This window comes from Sceloporus occidentalis, unplaced genomic scaffold, assembly GCF_023333645.1.
Source record: "Sceloporus occidentalis isolate IW3139 unplaced genomic scaffold, rSceOcc1.0.p SCAF_14, whole genome shotgun sequence".
Classification (NCBI taxonomy): domain Eukaryota; kingdom Metazoa; phylum Chordata; class Lepidosauria; order Squamata; family Phrynosomatidae; genus Sceloporus; species Sceloporus occidentalis.
This window is the reverse complement of record NW_028316994.1, coordinates 6,102,144-6,127,333: the sequence shown is the minus strand read 5'-3', so window position 1 is coordinate 6,127,333 and position 25,190 is coordinate 6,102,144. Positions and strand designations below refer to the sequence as shown.

The 25,190-nt window shown below is 42.8% G+C and overlaps 1 protein-coding gene across 5 annotated transcripts; it reads right to left on the bottom strand.

Annotated features, from left to right (window-relative positions):
- On the bottom strand, window positions 1-23,511 carry LOC149303676 (cytohesin-2). 5 transcript variants are annotated; one of them, XM_089480610.1, is made up of 14 exons: window positions 23,394-23,497; window positions 20,442-20,946; window positions 20,095-20,242; window positions 18,877-18,943; window positions 16,651-16,769; window positions 16,059-16,139; window positions 15,178-15,290; window positions 13,930-14,078; window positions 13,432-13,544; window positions 7,213-7,291; window positions 6,344-6,415; window positions 6,081-6,235; window positions 4,297-4,385; window positions 1-347 (listed from the first exon to the last, which is right to left on the bottom strand). In XM_089480610.1, the coding sequence occupies exons 2-13, from the start codon at window positions 20,590-20,592 to the stop codon at window positions 4,298-4,300; spliced, it is 1,335 nt and encodes a 444-aa protein (XP_089336736.1). In that variant the 5' UTR covers window positions 20,593-20,946; window positions 23,394-23,497; the 3' UTR covers window positions 1-347; window position 4,297. The 5 variants fall into 5 exon arrangements, with proteins under 5 accessions (XP_089336736.1, XP_089336735.1, XP_089336737.1 ...); XM_089480609.1 differs by lacking the exon at window positions 1-347 and adding an exon at window positions 384-825; XM_089480611.1 differs by lacking the exon at window positions 1-347 and having other exon boundaries at window positions 384-4,385; window positions 7,213-7,289; window positions 13,433-13,544; window positions 23,394-23,496.
- Window positions 23,512-25,190: the final 1,679 nt, after the last annotated feature.

The following is a 25,190-nucleotide window of genomic DNA, read 5'->3' as shown; positions in this document are numbered from 1 at the left end:
TTCAGCCAGGTGTCACCCATCCTATATCTGTGCATTTCATTTTTCCGCCCTAAGTGCACGACCTTACATTTCTCCGTGTTGAAATTCATCATGACCTCCAGTCCATTCATCTAGCATGTGGTCCTCCTCTTTCTGCTTCCCTCCAACTTTCCTAGCATTATTGTTTTTGCCCCCCAATGAGTCCTGTCTTCTTATGATGTGTCCAAAGTAGAACAGTTTCAGTTTTGTCATCTTGGCTTCCACATCTATGCTAGCATAATTACCTCTGCACAGCTGCACCAACGAGATTCAGATCCTTGTTCCAGCGCTGGGCAACTCTTCTTTCAGTCAGCTCAGATTCCTTAAAACTAATTATAAAAATAAAGACTCCAGCAACACATAGATAAGTCCATAGTGTTTACATATCATCCAGAGATGCATACATTAAAATTTTAAATAATAATTAACATTTCTTCTTTAAAAAAAACATCATCGTCATCATCAGAAACAGATTAAAAAACAAGTAAAATGCCCTTCCTTTTCTTTCGCCTTCTGGAGCAGGTGAGGGATTTGTCAAATTTCCCCACATCCCACCCACACAATAAAAGTACACTAATCCACAATAGGGAGTAAGGAAGAGAAAGGTGTACTGTTAATATTGCTCAAGAACACAAAAATTATCCTGAAGGCTGTAAGAAGGGATTCTTCCAATAGCCCAATTCATCCAAGTGTCAGTTGTAGATGCTTTAAAAGTATTTTTTCCAGTGCTAATTTGAGATAAGAAATTTTGAAGAGAGCAGAAGTCATCTGTAGTGTTTGAGAAAAACGTTATCGGGAAAATAGCAACTGTAGGCAAAAACAGGTGTGACATTAAATAAATATTTGCATATAACATGTACATTTTAAATTAAAACTCAACTATTATCAAAATAGGAAGAGGTTATTTTAATTCTCTAGGACAAAAACACTTCTTCACTTGGAGTGACTGGAGCTTTTCTCTTAATGCAAATAGCAGTTTGGGGAGCATAATTTTTGTCAGAGCTGGAGCAGGGAGGGAAGGGATAAAAACCTCCTCACCTGTCGTCATCCAGATAATTTTCACAACAGCAGTTATTTGCTTTTGTAAATATGTATGCGCTACATGTTTGGACCTAACTTTGAGATGGAACTGGTTTAAGATCCAAAAGGAGAACTAGGCCAGTATTTGTGAAAAGGCAGTGCAGCCTACTGAGAATTAATGGAGGGAGGGGATAGAATTGGAGTATAGCATTTACAAGAATGTAATTCTAGTAGTTCAAGAAGGGCTGTTAACATCTGATGGTTTTGGGAATAGCATCTATTCAATTAGTGTTGAAAGCTGTTGGAGACAGGAGCCCTTGATAGGGTCTACTGCACCCAACAAGCTAATTTTAGGCTAAACAATCCTGCCTCCTTTCTGTTTAGTAGACAGGATAGAATACAACAAGCATGGATGTACAGTATTACAAAAGTGAAATGTATTCCAAGTCCCTTTGGCACAGTGAAATAACTTAAACGGGGAAGGGACCTGTCTAGCAGAAACATTTATAAACTGGTATCAGTGAATTTTGAGAAGACAAGTTAGAGCAATAAAAATGCATGTTCTAGCCAGACAAAAATTTGCATTGACTTAATATAGACCCTTTTCATATCAGCTGTTCCCAAATGTAGTAGTGTGCTCTTTCTCTCCTGCACTTATAGGCTGAAAATTAATCAATTCTAAGCTATTTACCCCTTGATGTCTACTGTCTCTTTGTTTTCCTTTCTTCTATATAGAAAGAGAATCAACTAGTAATTTTGATTAGGACAAAACCATTACCTTCTTAAATTCAGGGCAATATGTGGCACTCAGATCTTCTGGTGCTTCATGTTTAAACCAAACAAGACTTAAATTGGCTATTTAAAGATTCCCTGCAGATGAGAAATACTGATCAGATTGAAATGCACATGGACTAATACACTACCACATTCTTTTGCAGGCTCAGAAGCTTAGCCCATTTGAAAAATCTGAGCTGCATTGCAAACCCTGCATTCTCAATGCCAGGACTAGAATGAGTCCTGCATAGCTATTAGGATTGCCTGAAGCAAAGCAGAGGTGGAAGAGCAGAATTCAATTTAGAATTGAGAGAAATGGTGGCAAAAGAGCCCATCCAACAATGTAGAGCTATCTGGTTAAGAGGTAGGCATTCTCTTTGCTCTGGGTTAATGTACTCAGCAACCTCGCCTCCTGCGAACTACCAACACAGATTTTAATCCTAGCTGCAAGTTTCAACAGGAAGTGGAAATGTTCCAACTTTTTTAACAATTAGAAGGTCTGTAGAGTAGCAAAAGACTAAAACTCAGGGATTAGTTCATCTGTATGAACACTAAGAAGCAGCAGTTTTGTTTGAGGCCAGTGACCAGAATTTTCAAACACAACGCACCACAGATGGGATGGAGCTGTTTCTAATTTAAACTCCATCTAGGGAAAAAACCCCCAGTCATCCCTGCCCCTTGCATGTACTACAGGATCAGGGACAGATCCCAATGAATGTATACCCTTTATAATGCCAGTATAATCAGATTCCTCTGTAAAGCAATGGAAACATCCTGGATTAACTCCAAAGTGAAGCTCTAGATTGCTTGATGTAGAAGAAAAGGACTTCAGAGAGAAAGAGAACAAGATCAGTTTCAGAGGCAATCTTCAGCTGAATCTGCAAGGATTTTTGGGGCGGGGAAGTGTTTCAATATCTAGGAGAGGTGATAGCAGTAGAAAGTACCTGACCCTGTTTCATGACCCTATCCCTGGATGCAAAATAACAAGAGCTGTTACTTGTGCTTCTGTGCTGGCAATTTCTGTTGGAGGAACTTAAGTAGTTTCAGTGGGTGTGTCAGCTGTCTGGGCCTCTGCTGTCCCCTGCTGGTTCCTGGCATGCTTACATCTTTGTAAAGCAAAGCCCAAGTAATTGGGGACAGCAGTTGCTTATATTAATAAGTCATGAGAACCTTGGTTCCCTGGATGCACAGTGTGAATGGTTTGGCAACAGACTCTAAGGGGCATTCTATACTTTGAGGCTCACAAGTGGCCAAAGGTTTCTACACGTGGCCCTTGAAGCTAGTGGGACACCACCTGCATTTCACAACATCCCAGTTGTGGATTCAGTAGGGTAAGCCACACTGACTTCATCTTTCCAATGCAGTGCAATGAGAGATGTTTTGGTTTCCATTCTGTCAGCTGGTGGTTCCCTTTTAAGTGGGAGGGTGAATCCACTGGGATGTAGTCTGATCTCCATATGCACTATCCAAGATGTTGAAACCATTTTGGGAAGAGAATCTGTCAAAGCTCCTGAAAATTCAGAAGAAAATTTGGCATGGATTATCTGTCCCACTCACATGGAAGCCACCAGCTTCCTGGGTTTCTATCATCTCTCTTCCTTGTTGATGCCCAGATCTCCGTAGGTAAGGGAGATTATATCTTTCTGATCCCTGCACAATGTGTACACTCATGTGTACATGTGCAGACCCATACTAACATCACATGTGGTCCTTGGAACAGAACATGTTGTGTACTCCCAAATCCCAGGAAATATTATGTGGCATAACACTTTCATGACTGTACCAACATTAGGATGGAGCTCAGGAATTAAAAAAAAACCAGAATGAGCATGGAAATCAAAAACTCTACAAAGCTAGCCTGCCCGAAAGATACGCTAGCCTACTCCCTCACAACCTTGATGTAGGTGTGCAGAATACTACTTTTATGTAATAGACCAGCAAAATATGCAGTCCCATCCCTCCCTGCTACAAAATAAAATGGTTCTGTTCTGAGAGAGCTTTTCCTAGTTTCTTTTGCTGAATGAGTCAATTGGCTTCAAGATGGGAGATTTAAAGAGGAAAAATCAAAAGATCTGATCAAACAGGAAGTGTTCTCTTAATATGGCCCAAGTTTGTAGGCCACATGGTCTCAGTGGCATAACATAGAAACTTTCACCTGCATCTGCTCAGGGCCTCTTCAGAGGAGAAGCTGCACCAACCAACAAATGATGCCTGCAAATTTTGAAGACACTAGTAGGTGACAGTTCCCAAGTTCATGTCCTCAGGCATATTTCAGCAGACCAAGTATAAGCTCTGGAGATGTGAAAGTGTGTACTGGCAGGTATGCCATCAAACTGGCAATGCTGTGAATGGTCCAATAATCCAAAGAGGGAAAGAGGGCCAGCTGGTTTCATGGAGCTCAACCCAGGTGGGTTTGTCAGCAGGTCCAAGAGGGAGGAGACACAGAGGGGAGGGGGGAGGTGATAGATGCAGGAGAATCCCCACCTCATGCCTGCTCCTGCTTCTGCTTCACTGAGATTCGTTTTTTGCGGGCAGCCAGCATCTCATAGAAAGGATCCACGCTCACAGCAGCCCTGGGAGACAAGAGGAAGGTGCCACAGTAAGCAAGGCTGCAGCTAGGCTGTAGGTATAATGAAACAGCCTCTCTTATGTCACACTGCATTTTGCTCTCATTTTGGATCATCCACACATGGCCCTGTCCCATTTTCCTGAATGACAACATGAGCCACGTCTATGTTTGCTAAGGTCAGATCAGAAGATGTGTCCTTTGTAAACTTTACATTAGACCCAGATTCTAGCACAATGAGAAAATGAAATCTCTCAGGGCAATCCGAGAAGTGGGGATTTTTCAAGAAAGGGTGAACACTTGTGACTCACTCTGTGTCACTGTTTCTAAAAAGAGCAAATCCATCCCATCTAAGCCACATAGCTACATTTTCTGCCCACAATGTTGCACCACCCACCAACTAGACAGCAGAACTTTTTAATAAGGAGCTGTAACCTCTATAGTCTGCAAGCAATGCTTAAGATGCACATTTTCTTGAATTCTTGCCTGATCCAACTGATAAACTCTTGTACTTCAGTCTCTGAATGTTTTATTTTTACCCTCACAAAATTCTTTTAATTATTAAAAAAACTGTCTCTTGTCCGATCTGAATATCTGCTGAAGCAGATGATCTTAAATTAAGATAATGATCTTGGGAATCTCAGAGGTATAGCTCTAAGTACTACAATTTTACACCAGTTCTATTACATTAAAGTCATGCCCCTCCATCTTGCTGCTCCCCCAAATTTCTTATGGTGAAGAAATACATTTATACCGTGCCTTTCCTCCAGTAAGAAAAAGTAGTGCCTGCAGCTTTCATGGTGTAGCATTCGGCTCTCCTTCTCCCCACTTTATCCTCACAAGTGCAAAAAGTCAGGTTGAGAGAGGGCAACTAGCCCAAGGTAAGCCATTGAGCTGGATCTCCCAAGTTCAGCCCTCTAACCATGATAATGAATAGATTCTCATTAAAAACTGTTGCTGACCAGAGTTCTAGATGGGACTGAAGAATCTAGAGAGCCAGTGTGATGGAGAGATTATAATGCCAGATGGGACTTGGGAGATTCAGATCCAAGGCCTTGCTGAACCATGAAATTCACTGGGTGACCCTGAGCTAGTCAATCCCAAATGGCTTGGCTTACTGCACAAGTGATAAAGTTTAAACTGGGGAGGAGGAGGAAGACACCATTTATGCTGCCTTAGCTTCACTTGAGGAAAAGCAAGCTACAAAAGTAAAATAATAAACCTGGTGTTCCAGTCCCAGGAATGTTGAATGGAGACAGTCTGATTCCCTGGAAAAGGAGTGATATTTAAGGGTGTATATATACTGCAGAAATAATGTACTTTGACACCACTTTAACTGCCATTTCTCCATCCCACAGAATCCTGGGATTTGTATTTTTGTGAGGTACCAACACTCTAGCAGAGAAAGCTAAAGAACTCGTAAAACTACAAGTCCTAAGCTTCCATAGGATAAGTAGTATCAAACTGCTTTGCTTCTCCAGTGTAGACGTGCCCTGATCCTAGCACATTTACTTCCTAGTCTGAATCCTTTGATATTATTGGTCTTTACCCCCCAGAAACTCCAACCAGCATTACTAGCCAGCAACTCACATAGCTTAAGTCTAACAACACCTGGGATTCACATTTGTGAACCAGTGGGCTACAGCATAAAGAAGACCTAGGTTTGGGGATGCTCAAAAAAGAACCCGAGACTTATCCTCACTTGATAGATTTGATCCACTCATCCTTCTCCTCCTGTGTAGGCGCAGAGATGCGGTAAACCATGTGGTTCCCTTCAACCACACGTCCATCAGCCTCTGTTTTGCAAGCTTTGATTAGCTGGCCTTTATTGTTGGGAATGTAGAGCTCAAAGCAGTTCTAAAAAAATGAGGGAGAAGTCTGTTACAAGATCTGACATTTGCAAGTACTTTCTAACCAAACCCCATCCATCAGATGGGAAAGTTCATGTAAGATAGCTTAACTCACTGGTTTCCGTGGGTCTTCCACTTCTCGGATACTCAGATTCTCCAAGGGAATGATTCCTCTTGGTTCCTTGTCCTATCAATGAATTTAAAAATATGAACAAAATGGAAGTGTCCCTATAGATGGGTGTAGTCAGGGGAAAAGATTATGCTCAAGAAACCCCCGATTTGAGCTCAGTGGGCCTGTTCTGAGACTTGGGGGTGTCTCTCCAACATGAATGCATGGGACCTAACATTCCACTGTGACAAAGGAATTGGCGTTCTCCAGCTCACTGGCATGAGCACTTAATATTCATTAGTTTTAGCCCTGAGTCTTTAGCAAGTTGTTCCCAAACTTTGGTCCTCCAGGCATTTTGAACTTCAACTCCCAGAAACACTTGCCAGCCGAAGTCCAAAACATCTGGAGAACCAAAGTTTGGGAAAAACTGGGCTAGCATGTGGCTCTCCTGTGTTTGACACGATATGTGATTTATGGTCATAACAGTAAAAGCAATGGAAAGGTGGCCAGACAGGCATGGAGGTGTTGTTGGTCCCACTGACATAGATGAGGCTGAATTTAACACATATCCTACCCATGTCCTTAACAGATGTCCTTTCCATGCTCTGCCTATCCTCTGTCTATACATGTCCTGAGTAAACTCCAGGTATTCTAGTTCACACGCAGGGCCCCATGCAGCCACACTATTGCAGTGTCCTTGGTCTCTGTCACAGCAGTGCAATACCAGGACTTCCATTATTCCCAAAGGTGGTTCTTACTTCTCATTCATTACATAGCAGACCACAGGGCTGTCCTGGACTGGGCCTTTCAGGACTCTATATTGCTGATAAAGGGAGTGTAGGGTAGAAGAGAGTGGGGAGGGAAACTGTACTAACTGTAGTGTATTCAAAGTAATAGAGGCAGTTGTCAGTCAAGATGAACCAGCGTCTCTTCCACGTCTTCACTCGGCCTCCTGAAAGGAAAAGCAGGGAGATTTGTGTTCATCTTTATGTATTGCCAGCTTAGATTGCCAGCTTAGATTGCCAGCCTCTCCCTGTTTTACAGCAGGAAGCCATGCCTACAGATTAAGTCAATGCAATAAACACATTCAATAAAAACATAAGGAAAAAAGAGGGCCAAAAGCCCAACAACAAATGAGCAAAATGGGAGAAGACTGGAAAAGGAGAATACCAGAGTGAGACTGCTATGATTCTGTTCAAACTAAATTGTTCAAACTAAATTAAACAAAATTGCAAATTAGGAACTCTAGGAGAAAGTTTCTACAGAACAGACAACCATGTAATCCTTTCAAGTGTGGATTTACTTAATAAATGTGGGTTATTCTGGTCTGGCGTAAGAAGATGGGAATGAGCGGTGGTAGGCCTCCACTAAGGCTGCATCCACACTGTAGAAATAATCCAATTTGATACCACTTTAACTACCATAGCTCAATACTACAGAATTCTGGGAACTGCAGTTTTGTGAGACAGTCTTCTCTTTCAGAGAGCTCTGGTGCCATGATAAGCACTGAGCCTTGGTAGTTAAAGTAGTGTCAAACTGGATTACTTCTGCTGTGTGGATGCAGCCTAAATGAAATAACTCCATCAACTTCTGAAGTTGCTTTCTGGCAGGTTCTGTTGGTCAACATGATGTATTTTTTTGCCACTAGACAAAAGAGAATATTGGGGTTGGAAAAAACAGAATGCATGCAATGGGCCTCTGCCTACTGATGCCCTTCTCTTTAAAGCAAGGGAGGTTCAACTCTGGAAGATTAAGGGACTGCATAATCCTTTCAGGAGGTCTGCAGACCCACCTAAAAAATTGCCTGCAAACAAAACAACGGCCTGGGGGGTATTTTCACCATGTTTTAGGTCCAGAAGAGACCTCTTTTGAAAACACAAAGTGGGAAGAAGTAACTTCTGGGCACTTAAAAAAAAGAGGGCTCTACTAGGCTTAAATTGGTCCTGCGCGCCCCCCACCCCAGCCAAAAACACAATAAAAATGCCTCTCATTTCCCTTAAGTATTTGGGGACTTTTTAAAAAATAAAAATCTCTGGGGGGCCACAAACATGGCCCTGAGGAGAGTATTCAGCTATTTTGAAGAATAACTTTTTGAAGATATATATATTTTACCTTGTGCATATAGCCCACAGCCTGTGCTTTGCCCACCTACACTTTTTGTTGAAGGGTAGATTAATGGGATATGATTCAAAGTTTGCTCTGTGAACCGTTATTAGGCTTGTGGTGGTGATCTTAGCTCCACATGGATATGGAAAAGAAGGAATGCATTGGAAATTTTTAATTTTAATACAGCTGCTCATGACTTTTTCAAGTAGTAACAAGGGTACGTTCTAAGAGGAAGAGGGAAAAGAACAATGATATTTTTCTGACATAACGAATACAGGTACCACAACTGCTGTTTCTGCTTACTTTAGTTAGGTAGCTCTGGGTGTGATCCCACTATATTTTTAGCTTGAAAATAACAGCCCTGTGCTCCTCACAACAGTGTGGAACTCTTTCTCTCTGCCATCTTTGACAACTTCAGAATCCATATAGTATAGGAGGCAGAATTTTTTCTAGCAGACACCCCTCCCCATCCACTTTACAAAATTAAAGGCTAATGCTGCCATAACAATATTGTGGTTAGTAAGTGACTTACAAAGCAACCTATTGAAAATTGATGTTCCAAATTCAGATTTTGACTTGCATCCAAATGTCATGCCTAACATTTACTGGTTTTAGACTATATTCTACAAAGCAAGCATGTTGCTGACTTAAAAGGGGGAAAAAGATTTGCTGCTGCTTCGGTGAAGCAAGCAGCCATGTTTCTGGCTTTAGGCTTTTTGTTTTCTTGGCAGTAAAGGGTAAGAGGGAAGGAGAGGAGGAATTCCTGACTTCCAATGTGTCATTGGACTGAATCTATAACCTCTCCAGGAGACAGATATTGCTGATGCATTGGATTCTTTTGAACAAAGGCCAATCTGCAGATATAGAAAAAGGCCCTGGGGAGAAATATTGTCCACTTCAGCATGCAAACCAAGCAGAAGCTACAGGCTTCAGATGAATCACTGCTGCAAAGCTGACTTATTCTCAGATCCTTTTGCAATGACAAGAGCCATTCCCAGTATGAGACCAGGCTAATTTATATATGTGGATAGGGCTTTTTTAAGATACTTCCTGTGTGCCCTTTGGAGAGGCTAATTTGGAAGCCTGGGATTTCATTCAGCCTCCTTCCCCAATTTCACTTTCCAACAAACATGCACTTCCCCCCACCCATTAAGATCAAGGATGTTGAAAGTGTGGCCCCTCCAGCTGCTTCTGGACTGTAACTCCCAGCATTCTTCACCACTGGCTGGAGCTAATGGGAGTTACTGACTGTATGCCCACCTCTCAGAAACCCCAAGCAGCATGGGATTCTGGGAGATGACAGGCAACAACCTGTAAAGCCTCCTTGGTTGAGAATGGTTGCTTCAGGGTAAACAGATACAAGGGAGGGGAGGGCTCATCTGCCTTTAAATAGCTATGAAGTGAGAACAGGAAATGTTGCAGCTTCTTGTGTGGAAATGGGCAAAGCTATAGTGTGTATAACTCCCCCCTTAAAGAATAGACACAAAACACATCAAATCCAGCATTCTGCTGCTTCTAATAAGTGACAGCCAAATGCTTCTAGGAAAGCCCATAAGCAGGTCTTGAACTCTCCTGCTTCTACTCTGGCAATGGCATGTACTTCCTCTAAATATGGAGATTCCACTTAGTTATGTCCTGTGAAACTATTTTAAAAGTATAGATAGCCCTTTCTCCTTCACACCCATTCATTTGCTCTCTCACATTTTTTCCTCTCTTTAAAAAAATTAAAAAATAGACAAACTGGATAGGAGCAATGCTGCTGCGCCTCACAACCCAATTTAGGATCGGGGTAATTCATCCATGGGCCCTGCCCAGCCAGCTGAACTTCAGAGCATCAACACATCCCCCAAATGTGATGGGACTACAACACCTATCATTTCCTACCCACATGGCCACAGGAGATGATGGGAGTTGGAGTCCCAACACATTTTTAAGGTGGGAGGGAGATAGGGAATTGGATTTTATATGTTTTGCTACGTTTTTACTTGTGGTTTGTTGTGTTTTATTTTTATTGTTCTGATGTTTGTTGTAACCTGCCTCGATCCAATACAGGGAGAGGCGGGATACTACTACTACTACTACTACTACTTATTATTATTATTATTATCTGGGTAAAGTCACCAGATTGAAGAAAGGGGGTACATTCAAACACATACCCCTTCCAGAGAAGAAAAGACCATTTCTGAATATCCATTTCCAGCAGAACATATTCTTAACCATCCACATTCTTGACCATCCCTCCTCCCCAAACAACAGCTCCCATTCTCTTCTGGTGAGCACCAGGTAAACCAGCTCTCAGCTGCAAAGCAAAATGCCCCCTCTGCGCACCTACCTCCTGGGTTGGGGGGCAGTATTCAGACAGTGGAACATATGTAGTCCGCGCCGTGGGATGGTGGAGGAGAGAGGGGGCAGGGCAGCAGTGGTGGGGAAAGAAGGGGCAGAGAGAGAGGTAGGGAGAGAGAGAAAGAGAGAAAGGTGGGAAACAGGGGAGTCAGGATAGAGAGAATGGGGGTGAGAAAAGAGAGAGGGAGGAAGAGAGAGAGAGAGGAAGAGAGAGAAAGGAGAACAAGTTACATCAACATAAGGTAGAAGTACATGGTCAAATCAAAAATCCTCCGACACAGACACAGGCATTTGGGAGCATTAGGACAGGGGTAAGGGGTGGGGGTGGAGGGCACAGGGAAGGAGGGTTTAAAGTCAATTGGGATGAATATAAGGGGACAGGCCCCTTAAACTTTGGCACGTCACTTGAAAACCTATCACTAATATTTTGGAGAATACTAGCAAAATCAGCTGTAGCTGCAGTGTTCCAAGTCCCAGCCCACATAGAAGCCTGGACTATGACAACAGGCCTTTGCCTTATCTGAGCCAGAGCACGAATTTGGGTTCCAGCTAACACTGCAAATATATGCTTGTATACGCCCCTTGCGTGGGAGCTAATGGCATAAGCAGCAGATCTCCTCTTACACCAGATATTGGCAGCTTGTCTACCTTAAAGTCATGCAGTAGGAGTCACACAATTCTTTCCTTTTCCTTTACTTCTGACCTGCTCTACTCTTCACCTTATCCTGATTGCCAATTGAAGGCTTCTAATGTGCTATGGCTTGCTCCCCTGAAACAAATTACTATGTTGTCTTGGTGCCCCATCCAGCTTTGGAGGACAGGAAAGGATGTGAAAGGAAATGGCAACCATGCTCCTTGAGAGAAGGGTGAAATGCAAGACAATGGAGACTGGCTTCCTCTTCAGAGCTACTTTATTCAGGAAGGAGTGAATTTCTGTAGCTTCTATTTCTGTCCTAATGCCATCCTCTAGCAGGTCCAAGAACTGGTGATCTTGGAACTGAGAGGAGGAGGAAAAGTAATTAAAGCAGAATGTCTACCTCATGACAGCTGACCAGATGAGGTATTTTCACCCAACATCAAGTTCCTTGTGAGGCACCAGATACAAGTGACTTGAGCTGGAGTTCCTGGCAGTTAGCTTCCAACACTTTACTTCCCATGCTTGCCATCAGCACTCCATTTCCACAGCAAGCTTAGCAGACTAAGTGCTCTGCCTCAAGGGCTTGCTCAACTGCAATACCAGCTGGCCAGATCTCTAAAGTCAATTGACCGAAAGTCCAGCAGATTCCTTGCTTGGTATACAAGTCTGTGCACTGGGACTTGCTTCTTAGGGTTGCCATAATTCTCTACCACAAACCGGGACAAAATGTAGGACGAAATTTAGACCAAAATGCAGGACAATTGTAGGATAAAATTTAGCCCCAAATGTAGGACATTTAAGAAAAATGGAGGACCTTAAATGTCCTACATTTTGGGCTAAATTTTATCCTACAATTGTCCTGCATTTTGGTCTAAATTTTGTCCAACATTTTGTTCCGGTTTGTGGTAGAGAATTATGGCAACCCTATTCTCACTCCAATCAACTTTTGTCTGGTATGAGGATGCTGCCAAAGCTCTTGCGTACATGTCTCTTAACCTCTGCCTTGTCTTGACTGTGTGCCTACACTTGGTCAGAGTTGACTGTTCAGGAACCTGAAGAAACCCTGCTTCTATCTATTTCATGTCCACTTGGACCAACAGCCAACTTTCCCTGGGTTCCAGAATGCATTAAATTAAATTAAAAAATTAGAAGGCTGATCTTTGTCAAGCCAATATACTTCTCTTTATTTTAAGGCTGGAAATGATATCATAGACTTACACGTCCCTAGACCAGGGAGGGCTCAGAACCCTCAACCTTTGAAAGTCATGCAAGGGCAGCTACTGGCCATGTAAACTACACATGTCCACAAGTCTGCCAGTGTTTTCTGAGACCAGTTATACCACATGTGACCCTAGCCTCATGTGAAAGTATGCATGCCTAGAGGCTACCTGAATAGTTGGCACTGAATATGGGAATGGACGTAGCATCTGGCATGCTGAGAAGCTGCCCTTTTCTTTTGAAAAGCAGCTTTCTAGCCCTCATGAATGCTTAAGGTAGGTTTGAAAACATACCAGCAATAACTGGCTAAACATCAGATACCAGAGGGCCTTAACATGTCTTTCAATGGCCATCTATAACTTCTTTAGTAGATCCCTGCTTTTTAGAGGGAATGTGAAAAAATCCCAGCAGACCCTCTCATCATCTGTCACAGGAGATCCACCTCAAGGAGGAGTTGGGAGAGAGGGGAAAGGAGGGAGGATCCTGGTTTTAACCAGATCCTTGCATCCTGATGGAACAGTGGATCCCAATGGGTCATTCATATTTGATGCTGGGGAGGGGAGGGAAGGAATACTGGGGTGGATTTCAGGAGGATCCCTTTGATCTGATGAAGAGAGAGGTCATGCTTTAAATGACACAACAGGTGGGGGGAAGAGAGGAGAGCGCAGAGACGTGCAAAGATCATGGGGTAGCGGGAGTGGTGGTGGGGTGGGGCAAGGAGAAGGGTAGCAAGGGATGGTAGGGGATAAGGCTGCAATGTTTAAGGGGAAGTGGAAGGGGGCGCTTCTCACCCAGTTTGAGGAGCCAGCCCTCGCGGTCAGGGTTAAAAAAAGTGTGTGTCAAGTCGTTCCCATCATCCTCGGGGATCTTGAAGGGCTCATTACGGATGCTGTCGTACAGGTTCTAGGGGGAGGGGAGGAAGGGGAGGAGTTACAGGCAGACCACACCCCTTTCCAAGGCAAGAAGGAAAGGAGAGTGTGGGTGCATGTATGTGCTTGGCACAGCATTGATGCCACGTGGCATCAAAACACAGACAAAATAATACAGGGAAAAAGTGCTCTTAACAGTTATTTAAAATAAATAAATAAAAAAGAAATCACAATTGCAGTCAGAATGTTATATCAAAACAAGAAGATGGATCTTCTTGCAAGCAGGCAGAGGATTTTTGAGATGGGGAAGATGAGCTTCAAAGGCTGCCCTCCCCACAAAATGCCCACCCAAAAGTCATACCCAAAGGTCCATCTAGGCAGACCTAAGATCTCACGTTCCCTTCACCAGTCTCTCTCACCCGCAGCAGTTCCTCAGGCAAGTCTCCTCCATCATTGATGCCACGGTTCATGGTGATAAATCTCTCGACTGTAGGCTTATCACGGACGTTGGGGTTGTGAAGGCTAGTGTTCAGCATGATCACAGCAAAGGAGAGGACATAACAGGTATCTGGGGGAATGGGACAAAACAAACTAGCTTGATACCCATCCCAGCACATCTGTTCTGTTTCTAGTTTATGTAGCCTTGCAGATTTACCTAGCATTAGGTTCTTATCACAAGATAAATTCATTATTCAAAGTAAAGTATCTGACAGAACTGATGTGAACAACTTCTCAGATTTCAGATGGTTTGAAAAATAAGCCCTAGAAGCCCCAGCCAGCATGGGTGGGATTGTGGGAGCTGAGTAAGAAAGGAAGAGTTGAGCCTAAACATCTGAAGATTAAAACTTTCCTGCTCCTGTTATACAACTTAATCCTATTATGTGTTTGTGAAAAGACATTAAAGCTGTTTATTTTATGGCTTTAAAAAATTTAACAGGCGATGCTCAGAGTTTGGGGTGTTAGCTTTTCAGACAGACTCATTATTCATTATTTAAAAGGGCAACTTGTTTCAGCTACTCATTATAAAAAAGTAACTTGTTTTAGTTGTTAAGAACGTAACATTTAATAACTTTTACTTACGTTTTAGTTACTTTTAATTAATAAATTAATCTTTAAAATAGCAGCTACAAATATAAAAACATACAAAAAAAAAAGCCAAGGGGAACATTTAAGGAGTAGCAAATAAATGTTACTTATTATTGTACCTTGTTACTTTGTCTAGGACCAGCAGGTGAAAGGCCCTCCCTCCTTCCCCACTGCCATTCCTGTGACTTCTGAGGGAGAGAAGAGGCAGGCACAGCTGTACTATGCCTTGGATTCAACAGCTAATGAGAGGCTCTCCCTCCATCTCAACTGCCATTGCTTGGTCCTCTGAACAGGAGAAGAGGCAGTATCTGTCCCCACTGCTGTCCCCTTTTCCTTGTGTGTTGTTTCATTTAGATTGTAAGCCTGAGGGCATGGAAATATCAAATTAATTTGCAAGCCACTCTGGGGGACTATTTTGCTGAAGAGCAGGGTAAAACTATTCTCTCTCCCTCTCTGAAAGTCATTTTTGTTTTTTTTAAAGTCACATGTTAGAGGGGGCATTCTTGCTTTACCGAATACTTTTCAGGTCTGCTTACTCTTGTGGTAAGGGTAACTCTGCCCTTTCCTAGAGTATGCAATACCTGTGGACTGAAAGACCCCGGGGTTGCACAGACAATATCGCTGGGCAAAGGCCTCCATCATACGGTCAATCTTCTGAGCTTCCCCTGGCAATCGGAAACTCCACAGGAACTGCCTGGAAAAAGAATGAAAAAACTCATGAACAAATAAATACCATAATAGAGAACTGCCCTGAATTGGCTATTCCACAAATATCGCATCTGTTCTTTCTATCTATCAGTAATGCTGCAGTTAGGCAAATTAGTCATATTTAGACATGCCAGATTTTATTTCTGAGGCAGATGTTGAATGTAATGATTTTCTAGCCCTTTCCAGCTCTACATTTTTGCTATTAAAAACATATCCTGATGAGTCTCTCCTGGCTTCTTCCTTCAGTTGAAGTTTGATGTACATAAATGATGGGGAAGTTTTGGCCCTCTGGGTACGTGGGACTTCAATTCCTAGAATTGTAATCCAAAACATTTGGCAGGCAAAAGTTCCCTGTCCTTATTGTACAGAAGAAAGCCTCAGTACAGTCACATATATATTAAAGCGTGGGTATGGTTCAACATGGGCCAAATTGATGCTGGTACACCAAAAACAAGACAGTCTCAATTCAGAAGCATGTATGGGACCAAAGATTGAAGTATATGTTTTTCCTCTCTTGATATTTATGAGTATCATCAGTTTTTCCACTGTTTGTACCACACAGCACACTTCACAGATGTCTGTCTCTTTTAAGAATCAAACAGAAGAGAGCTAAAAGCATCCGATTCTGGCTGAAGAAAAGGCCACCTTTCCAGTGACATCTTCTCTTTTGACACAGGCTGGAGCTGAAAAGCCTTGAGACTTTCCCTAGCTGGCAGAGCTGCACTAGCACAGGACTGAGGAGCTTCAGACTTACCTGAGTGCTTGCACAAGGTTGAGATCAGTAAATTCATGCAAATCGACAAAAGCATGGAGCACAGCAATATTAAAATCCTCCCTGAAAAAAGTGTGGAGAATTCACATTAAGCCTCTCCTTTTTACCATGACTGCTTTCATCTCAATCTATTACAGTTGGCCTTTCTTATACATGGATTTTTTATACATGGATTCAAGCATCCACGGTTTGAAAATGTTCAGAAAAAGTATAAATTTCAAATATCAAACCTTGATTTTACATTTTTATAAAGAACACCATTTTGCTATGTCATTATATTTAATGAGACTTGAGCATCCATGGATTTTGTTATCCACAGGGGATCTTGGAACCAAACCCCAGCATATAACAAGGGTGCACTGTACAAGGCCACATCCCCATCCTTTCCATTTTAAACCCCCCATCTCATTTGCAAAGGCCCCAAACTCATTTCTATATACACTTTCCTGGGTGAACCTAAGTTCAGATCCCCATGTTCTAAAAAGCTCCAATTTTCCTGTAACAGACCTGTACATTACAACCGCCCCAATCTTTTTGGATGTTCCATGTGTTTTGCATTCCCATCCCTTCTTACCGCTCTCCTAAGTAGTCTCCAATGGCTGTCTTGTTGAGTCCTTCTCCTTTATAGAGGAAACGGGCAATGTCTTCAGGAGTGGAGCGCAGCAGCTCATTTTCCACCAGGAACTGGATTCCCTGCAGAAAATAACAGAGAAGGTGAGAATCATGAGACCCAGGCATCTGAGCACAAACCTGTTCCCACCCCATCCAAATCTTTTATCTTAGAAACCTTAGGAGTCTTGGCTGCTTGGTCTTCAATAGCAGAATTCTGACCTGACTCTGCTGGCAGAAAATCCAGGATGCCTGGTAGCTCATGTTCCACCAGAACAGGTTTGTCCAGGTTGAGCACCCCTAATCTGAAAATTCAAAACCCTCCAAAGCAGACACCCCCCCCCCCCCCGCTATCCATCTGTTTTCACCTTTGAAGCAGAGGTGGCACTCTTGCTTATTTGTTTCTCAGATCCTCAGGCTCTCTTCAGCCTTGTGCTATATACTGTATATACTCGACTACAAATTGAACTCATGTATACATTGAAGGCAGATTCTGGGGCCAAAATTATGGATTTTGATACGACCCATGGATAAAATGAAAGGTAAAACCAACTGGGAAATAACAAAGGATCTAAAGGATAAAGCAAAGGAAAACAATGCCAAAGAACTTCCAAAATTCCAGCAGGCATAACTGTTTGTGCTCACAGTAAAGGTTGACGAGAATAAAAGGTGTGTGTGTGTGTGCGCGCGCTTTCAAGACAGATTACATTCTTGCCTTGTTTCCTTTATAATATAAGAATTAAAGTACAGTACTTACATTGACCTGTGGATAAGTCAACTCAAGGGTGAAATAGACAGCCCCGATGGGGTGGCTTGGAGCCTCCCCAATTAAGGCTGAATTGGGGCTGTGGCAAACAGACATGTGGCCTCAATCCAGCCAGCTTCCACCCAAATAGGAGCGGGGAAAAAATCCACTCTTATTTGGTGTAGAAAAAAGCCGCCCCTTTGCCTTTGGAGTCAGCATTCCACTAGTTCCGGGGTATGTGGCATCTAAACGCCAAGCCCCTAAGTTGACTGGATGCCGCCCAGCGTGTAATCGCCAGTGTGACTTCTGGGCAACTTGGGGACATGGTGAATGTACATGCCATGCTCCCAACCCGGCTTGAAGCCAGCTGAAGCTGGCAGTCTGTTCTCGCCCTCAGTTGTATTGCATCAATTTTTTCACTAAAGTTTCTAAACTTATACATGAGTATATACAGTAAGCAGCAAATGAATGAGACACAAAGATGGAGAGAAAAGCAAGGCTACAGGAGATGAACGAGCAGAAGTGACTCTGCTGCTTCGAAGACAGAAGGGGGCAACTCATGGCAAAAGGACACGAGGCCAGAGACAGACATGAAACTGGACACAGACAAGTAGGAACGCTGCAGCTGCTGTTGCTTTGTAGGTGGAAGTGGGTGGTTGGTGACAGGAAGACCTAAGGCTGGAGAGAAACCTGAGTCTGTAGAGCAGGGGTAGGCAACCTGCGGCCCGTGGGTCGGATGCGGCCCGGCGAGGCCTTGGGACCGGCCCCAGCCCGGTCCTGCCGCTGATTGCCGCTGGGGCCTTTGGCCTCTTGTGCGCAGGGGCAAGGGGGGCAATTGTCTATAGACGCCTTAGAAACATGCATTTATATTAACATTTTTTTTTAAAATCAGCAATTTTTTTGCGTGTCCTCCACTTTTTTAAAAAAAGTGTCCACCATTTGAAAATGTTGTCCTACATTTGTCCCGGTTTATTTATTTATTTAATTTTTTTTAAAAAAAAAATATTTAATTATTTATTTATTGGCTTCGGCCCCCCAGTTGTCTGAGGGACAGCAACCCGGCCCCCGGCTCAAAACGGTTGCCTACCCCTGCTGTAGAGAGACGAATGGACAGCTTTGCAATGCTGCTTTGAAGACAGAACCGAGTGGCTAGTGGCAAAAAGATGTGAGGCTGGAGAGAGACTGGGAATTTGTGAAATGGCAGGAATTCAAGCATAGCGATGATCACGAATCAATGCCTCCAGCCATTTCACAGATCCTTGCGTCTCTCTCCAGCCTCCTAAATACAGTACAGGTATGTACTATGCTACTTACATACTCCACAATCCCAAAATATACCAGCTCAACAATTCTAGTCCCAAGAATTTTGGATAAAGGTTAATCAACCTATACTAGTTTTCCACAAAATCTTAACAAATGATTGCATCAACCCCAGGACCTACTTACCTTTTTGGGATCCATGTTAAATTTCTTGCGACCCATCCCCATCTTTCGGTTCCTCTGAAGAGTTTTACTGTTCAAAACAAGGAAGTATATCTATTAACTCTTTGATTCTTCACAAAAGAGAGTGCAAGTATCATAGTTCTTTCATACTTTCCACACACTTTTTTTTGGCGGTGAGTTGGTGGTGGTGGTGTCTGGAACTGCCCACTTGTGTTCTGGCATGGTACAATCAGTTCCACGACTGGACCACCCCCCCCCCCCCCAGCTTTCAGATAAGGTAATTAGAAAGGATATTCTGAAATTATGACCATGATTGAGATGATAAAAACATTGTTGCCTATTTTATTTACTTAAAACTATTTATATCTGAAGATTTCAAAGTAGTGTGTTAGAGATGTGAAGCCCAGAATTAAAAAATGGAAAAATTGGAGGGAAAACCCATTTCCCTCCCCGAAGCCACCTCTTTTGATCCCCCCGCCCCCAAATTTAAAAAATTGGAAAAAGGAAGAAAATCAATCATGGAATGTTTTATTTTAACACGATGACTAAAATCTTTAAGACAAGGTATTCACATATTCTCCAAATTAAGGTGCACAAAAAGGCTGTCAAGACGGATCTCTTCAGGCAGGCCTTCCCAGACTGAAATATCCCGGCCTCAGGATCTCAGGATTCCCCCCTCCTCGGTAATGTCTCCAAAGCCCCCTTTTCTTTAGAAGTGAAGTTGCAGTGGTTTATTGGTTGGTATTATTTTGTTTAATTTATTGTTATTTTAACTAGTTATTGTGGTTTTAAATTAGATATGTTGTTTAATAACTTTTTAAGGGGGGGAGGGAAATATATTGTTTTTATGCTGTATGTTATTTTAATGTTGTAAACCGCCCGGATTGGTTCGCCACAGGGCGGTATATAAATAAAATTTATTATTATTATTATTATTATTATTATTGTGGCAAGAGAAGAAAAAGGTTTCACTTTTGTTTTTACTTGTGGATGGGTCTGTTTGGTTCTGTTCATCCTGGACAGTGCTTGCCTCCAAGAGTGATCAACAAGCAGAAATCAAAGCCTAATGAGGCCCACCATCTTTTATTTCCCCGAAAACATTGCTTTTTTTTGTCTAAGACTATGTTGCAGCCACAATCTAGAAGAAATAACTCCTGATGTAAAGAATCTCTAACCTAGAGTCAAGGTGGAGCCAACTGAAGACAAAAGGAAGCCCCTCACCTTCCCTCATTGGCTTCCAGCCCCTCCACCTCGTTCATGGCTTCACTCAGCTCATCTCGTAGCCGCTGGATTTCCACCAGGAGCTCTTGCTTACGGCGACGGATGTTCTCCAACTCGACCCTCTCTTCCGGCGTCAGGTCTGGAGGCACTGCATTAGCAAGAGGAAAGAGGATTGGAAACTGTAATCTTCTAGGTATTTAGTTCACTCCTGGTGATGGCAGCATTGGAAAACACAGACTAGAAAGGGGGTTGGGGGTGGAATCAAAGGAATTCCTCTCTTCTAGTAAAGGCCCTATCTTTTCCCAAAAGCCCCATGGAAAAGAGGAGATTATATGACCTCTTTGTACCTTTAATAGCTGTAAAGAAGCTCAGCAGAGGCAGCCTCTCAGCTGCTAAAATACTCTCCTCTACAGAGCAATTCAAGGCATGGGTGTACAAAAGATAACGGAAGCTCATGAGACCTTGATGTTTCCAGATGTTTAAGCCTTCGGTTGCCATCAGCCCTACCCAGCATGGCCAAGGGTAACAGAATATAGGAACTACAGTCTAAAACATCTGCATGGCAAATTGTCCCCCAACCCTGAGAGACAGCAATGTCCATAAACCCAACAAAAACTGTTCCATTTTTCATGACCAGCCAGCACTTTATTAATATTCTAGCAGTACCTTATACTTTATGACTAGAACTGGTTGAGTTTGTGGTCCTCCAGATTCTATTGGACTGCAAGTCTCAGCAGACTTAGCCAGTGGTGAGGAATGCTTGGAGCTGCAGGCCAGCAACACTTGCAGGCCTGGTTGCATGATTCCCACTTGCTTTAGAAGGACAGAGAAAAGGACATACCAAGATACAGACTATGGTACAGGAAGGAAGAGTGAAAGAAAAGGAGGAAATGGGGGAAGGGGATATGTATAAATATGTAAAGCAGATTCTTTGTTGCAGGCCGACATTGACTACTACATTAAATGATTCGTGTGATGGTTTAGATTATTGGTATCTAAAATATTATTTAATAATACTAATATTATTTAGTATTAACACTTAGTACTACTGATTACTGAATTCATGAAATTTTACATTTCTAATATTAATTCATTTTTTCAAAATATTTATTTGCTTCTTCAGGATGTGTTTTCTCTCTGACTTATACACAAAAGGAAGAAAACAAAGAACAAGATAAATAGTATAGATCGTATACAGAAATGCACACAACACATGAGAAAAGAGCATGACAAAGTAGTATAGTAATGGGGGGGGGGGGGAGCATTGTCCTGGAAAGGAGTTTGCAGGGTATAGCATAAAATGGGCAGAATTTCTCCTCAATGAACATTATGAACTCCAATTTTGTGGATGCTTACTTAAAAATAAAAGCCCATTCAATTCAGCGGGACCCACCACCCAAGACCATAATGTCTAAAGTTTGGGAGCCTAACTATGAACCTAATAAGACCCATACTTTAATTACCAGTTTTGTGCTCACAATAAACACATCTTTATTCAATGAAGGCTGGAATGATGGGGATGCTAACATGCATTAGTTCATTCAGGTGTTTAGGTCCATACAAAAGTAGTCATTTGAGATTTATTGCAACATGTGTGTAGTACAAGACATTGCGCTGTGAGCCTCTCCCAGATTTCCATCTTTGATATATGGATAGCAAACTCAGTGGTTGTAAAGTAGTAAATTGCAAACAGTATGCCTGTGATCACAAATGAACTGTGATTACAAGGTCCTGTATATCCAAATTGCCTATTAGTGAAGGGGTTGTCCATTGCCTGATCTGGAACTCCAGACTTTACATCATTTCTAACCAGCCTTTGGGTGGGTGGATGTACTGTATCCCTACACTGGCTGTGACAATTCAACCAGTACATTGATGTGTCAGAATACTCTGTCCTCAGAGGAATGTTGGCTGGGGTTTGGATGAGGACATCCAAGACTCAGGTTTCCAGATAGCCCTGAAAGCTGACCTCGATTCAATGTCTCTCAGCCCAGCCTACATCACTCAAGGAGATGGGGAGAGAATCACGAATAACACCCTGAGAGCGTGGTTGAAAAGAAGGTGAAACACAAAGCACCCCTTCACCCGGGATAGCTTGCTTCCAACCAGAACAGTGTTTTGTACACACTGGGATATTGTAGCACCCTTGAGGCTAACTGAAAGTAAGGTGCTAGCATGAGCTTCACAGGCAGTTTACAGCGGTCTCAAACTGGATTATTTCTGCAGTGCGTTTTGGCCCAATGTTAACTATCCGTAGTAGTATTTTTAATACTATTTTAAATGTAATTTTAAATTTGTATTGATAGTGTTGATGTTTTAGTTAAGGCAAGGGATAAGGAGATATATAATTTTTTAAGTTGTGTACATGTCTGTATGTGTTTGTGTATTTTCTGGTAACCTGACTTGATCCTTTTGGAAAGGCAGGATATAAATAAATCTATTATTATTATTATTATTATTTTAATTATGCCCATAGTAGAGTTGCCAGAGTGAAAACTTGAGGGCTCAACGAAGAAAGAATATCAGCTGGTGTTGCTTAGTATCCAATTGTGTGACAAAGCAACACACAGCTGCTGAAGTGCCATCTTTTATACCCATTAAAAGTATAGAAGCCCTCAGCAGTTTTCAGTCTGCTCCTTTTCACCCAAAATGAAAACATAAATTATGTAAAACAGTGATTTATTGACATTTATTATTATTATGACAATGTGCTCCATGAATAAACTACAGCTCTGAGGGAGGAAATGTGTCTCTAGCACACCCACAGTCCCCCCTCCTTCAGAATGGTACAGTCCCCCATTTAAATTGTAACGGGTTTCCTCACGACTCCCTTCCTCCGCCCAATCCCCCCCACCCTAAAAAAATGGTACGGCCCAGAACCCTTGGTTCCTGTCAGGTTCGGATTCAACGGCCTCGTCCATTTTGACAAGATAGGGGAGACTGCCCCTCACTGCTGTAGTACAACCCAGCCTCCTCTCCCCTACACTGTGAATGGTACAGACTTAAAATAAGACCCGCCTGATAATTATAATTAATATGGGTCACGTCAGAAGCCCGTCGTTAAGATTTCATATAATCATCATTTCCCCTCTTTCGTACAATGGGACAATCCAGCGACATGTTTCCCCCCGTGTTTCGTTTGGTTCATCCCAGCCCCACCCCTCTTTGTAAGAGATCGGCCCCGCCCCTTTCTCCTCCCGTTAAGAATGGCTCAGTCCTTCCAGCCTATTTTTCCATTGTAGGTAATGGCTGGGTCTCAATATTATTGCCCCCCACCCCAGATCAATGGGAGGACCTACCATAGATACCGTCTTCCATGGTGACTAGAGCGTCCCCACAGAGGGAAAAGCCAAGCTCCCCACTGTCTCCTCGTCTTTCCTTTCTTCGAGGCTTCGACGGCTGCGCCTTCCTCCCTCAGCCACCTGGCCTTACACTAGAAGGAACGTCCCGCCCCCCACGAACAGCGTAGCCAATAGGAAGGAAAGAACTCTTTAGCCCGCCCTTGACGGCCTGGCGAGGGAACCAATAGAAACAAGGAGGATGTTCCCATATTACGACGTACGTCCATCGCAACCAATAGGCATCTCCGTAGTATTATTGACAGGGGAGTTGTCCAATTACATTTTCTACAAGAGCCCAACTGATCTTCTTCATGGATATAAGGCTTTCAGTGGCACCACCCCTTTGAACATAGAGATAGGAAAACTATAGATTGCTAATTAGATTTCCTGGGGAAAAAAAGAAAGGAGTGTATCCCCACTGTAGAAATAACGCAGTTTGACATCGCTTTAAAATGTTGTAGTGTCATCCTATGGAATCCTGGGATTTGTAGTTTTGTGAGATATTTAGCCTTCTATGTCAGAGAGCTCTGGTGTCACCAGGAACTACAAATCCCAGGATTCTGTAGCATTTTATTATTTTCTTTTATTATTATATTTATATTGTTTATTATAGTTATATTTGTATTATTTGTTTATTTATTTTAGGATGGAGCCATGGCAGTTATAGTGGTCTCAAACATATCAAAGACAACATATAAGCAAAAGGGAAGAGAGGAATCCATGTTTTTTCTTTCTTTCTAATTCCAGACTGGAGAAATAACCCGGTTTGGTACCGCTTTAACTCTTTGCCTGGCTCAAGGCTATGGAATTCTGGGAGTTGGAGTTTGTTGTGGGGCCCAGAGCGGAGCAGAGCTCCGCTCTGGGCCCCACAACAAACTCCAACTCCCAGAATTCCATAGCAAAGAGTCAGACAAAGAGTTAAAGCGGTACCAAACCGGGTTATTTCCCCAGTCTGGATGCAGCCTCTTATGTCTTTCCCATTCAGGACTATTACAGGGTGACCACAAAGTAAGACAAGCCATTGCAAAATGGAGGACAGTCAAGAAAAGTGGAGGGCATAACCAAAGAAAAGCCATTAAAAAATCACTCATAGCAATGTAATGCTTCTCAGTCAGGCTCAAAAGGGAGGACATTTTGGACCTGGACAGAAGGCTGAAATGTAGGGCATCTCCTGGAAAAGGAGGGCATTTGGGCCACCCTGGGCTACCCCCCCCCCCCAATATTGCAAGAAGGGAGAGACAGCCTGGCGTAGTGGTTTCAGCGTTGGATTATGACTGGTACACAGGGTTCAAATTCCAGCTCGGCCATTGGGTGATCCTAGGCAAGTCACACTCTCTCAGCCTGAGAGGAGGGCAAGGGCAAGCCCCCTCTGAAGAATCTTGCCAAGAAAAGCCCATTATAGGGTCGCCATAAGTATGAAACGACTTGACAGCAGATTATTTCACCTTGTCGAAGACTGAACTCAGCCAGCTGAATTCATTTCTTCTCCCCTAGCTCAGTCCTGTCCTCTTTAGAAGAATACACTTGTCCCTCCACATTCGCTGGGGTTAGGGGCACAGGATCCCCATGAATGTGGAAAAACTGCAAATAACAAAAACACTAGTTTTTTTACCTGAGAGAACACCTCTCTAGGAATATCTAGGTCCTCCAGTGCAACTCTGTGGTCAACATCTGCCCAGATATTGACCATAGAACTGCACTGGAGGAGCTACAAATGCCTAGCAAAGTGTTCTCTGCAGGAATCTCTAGTCTAGG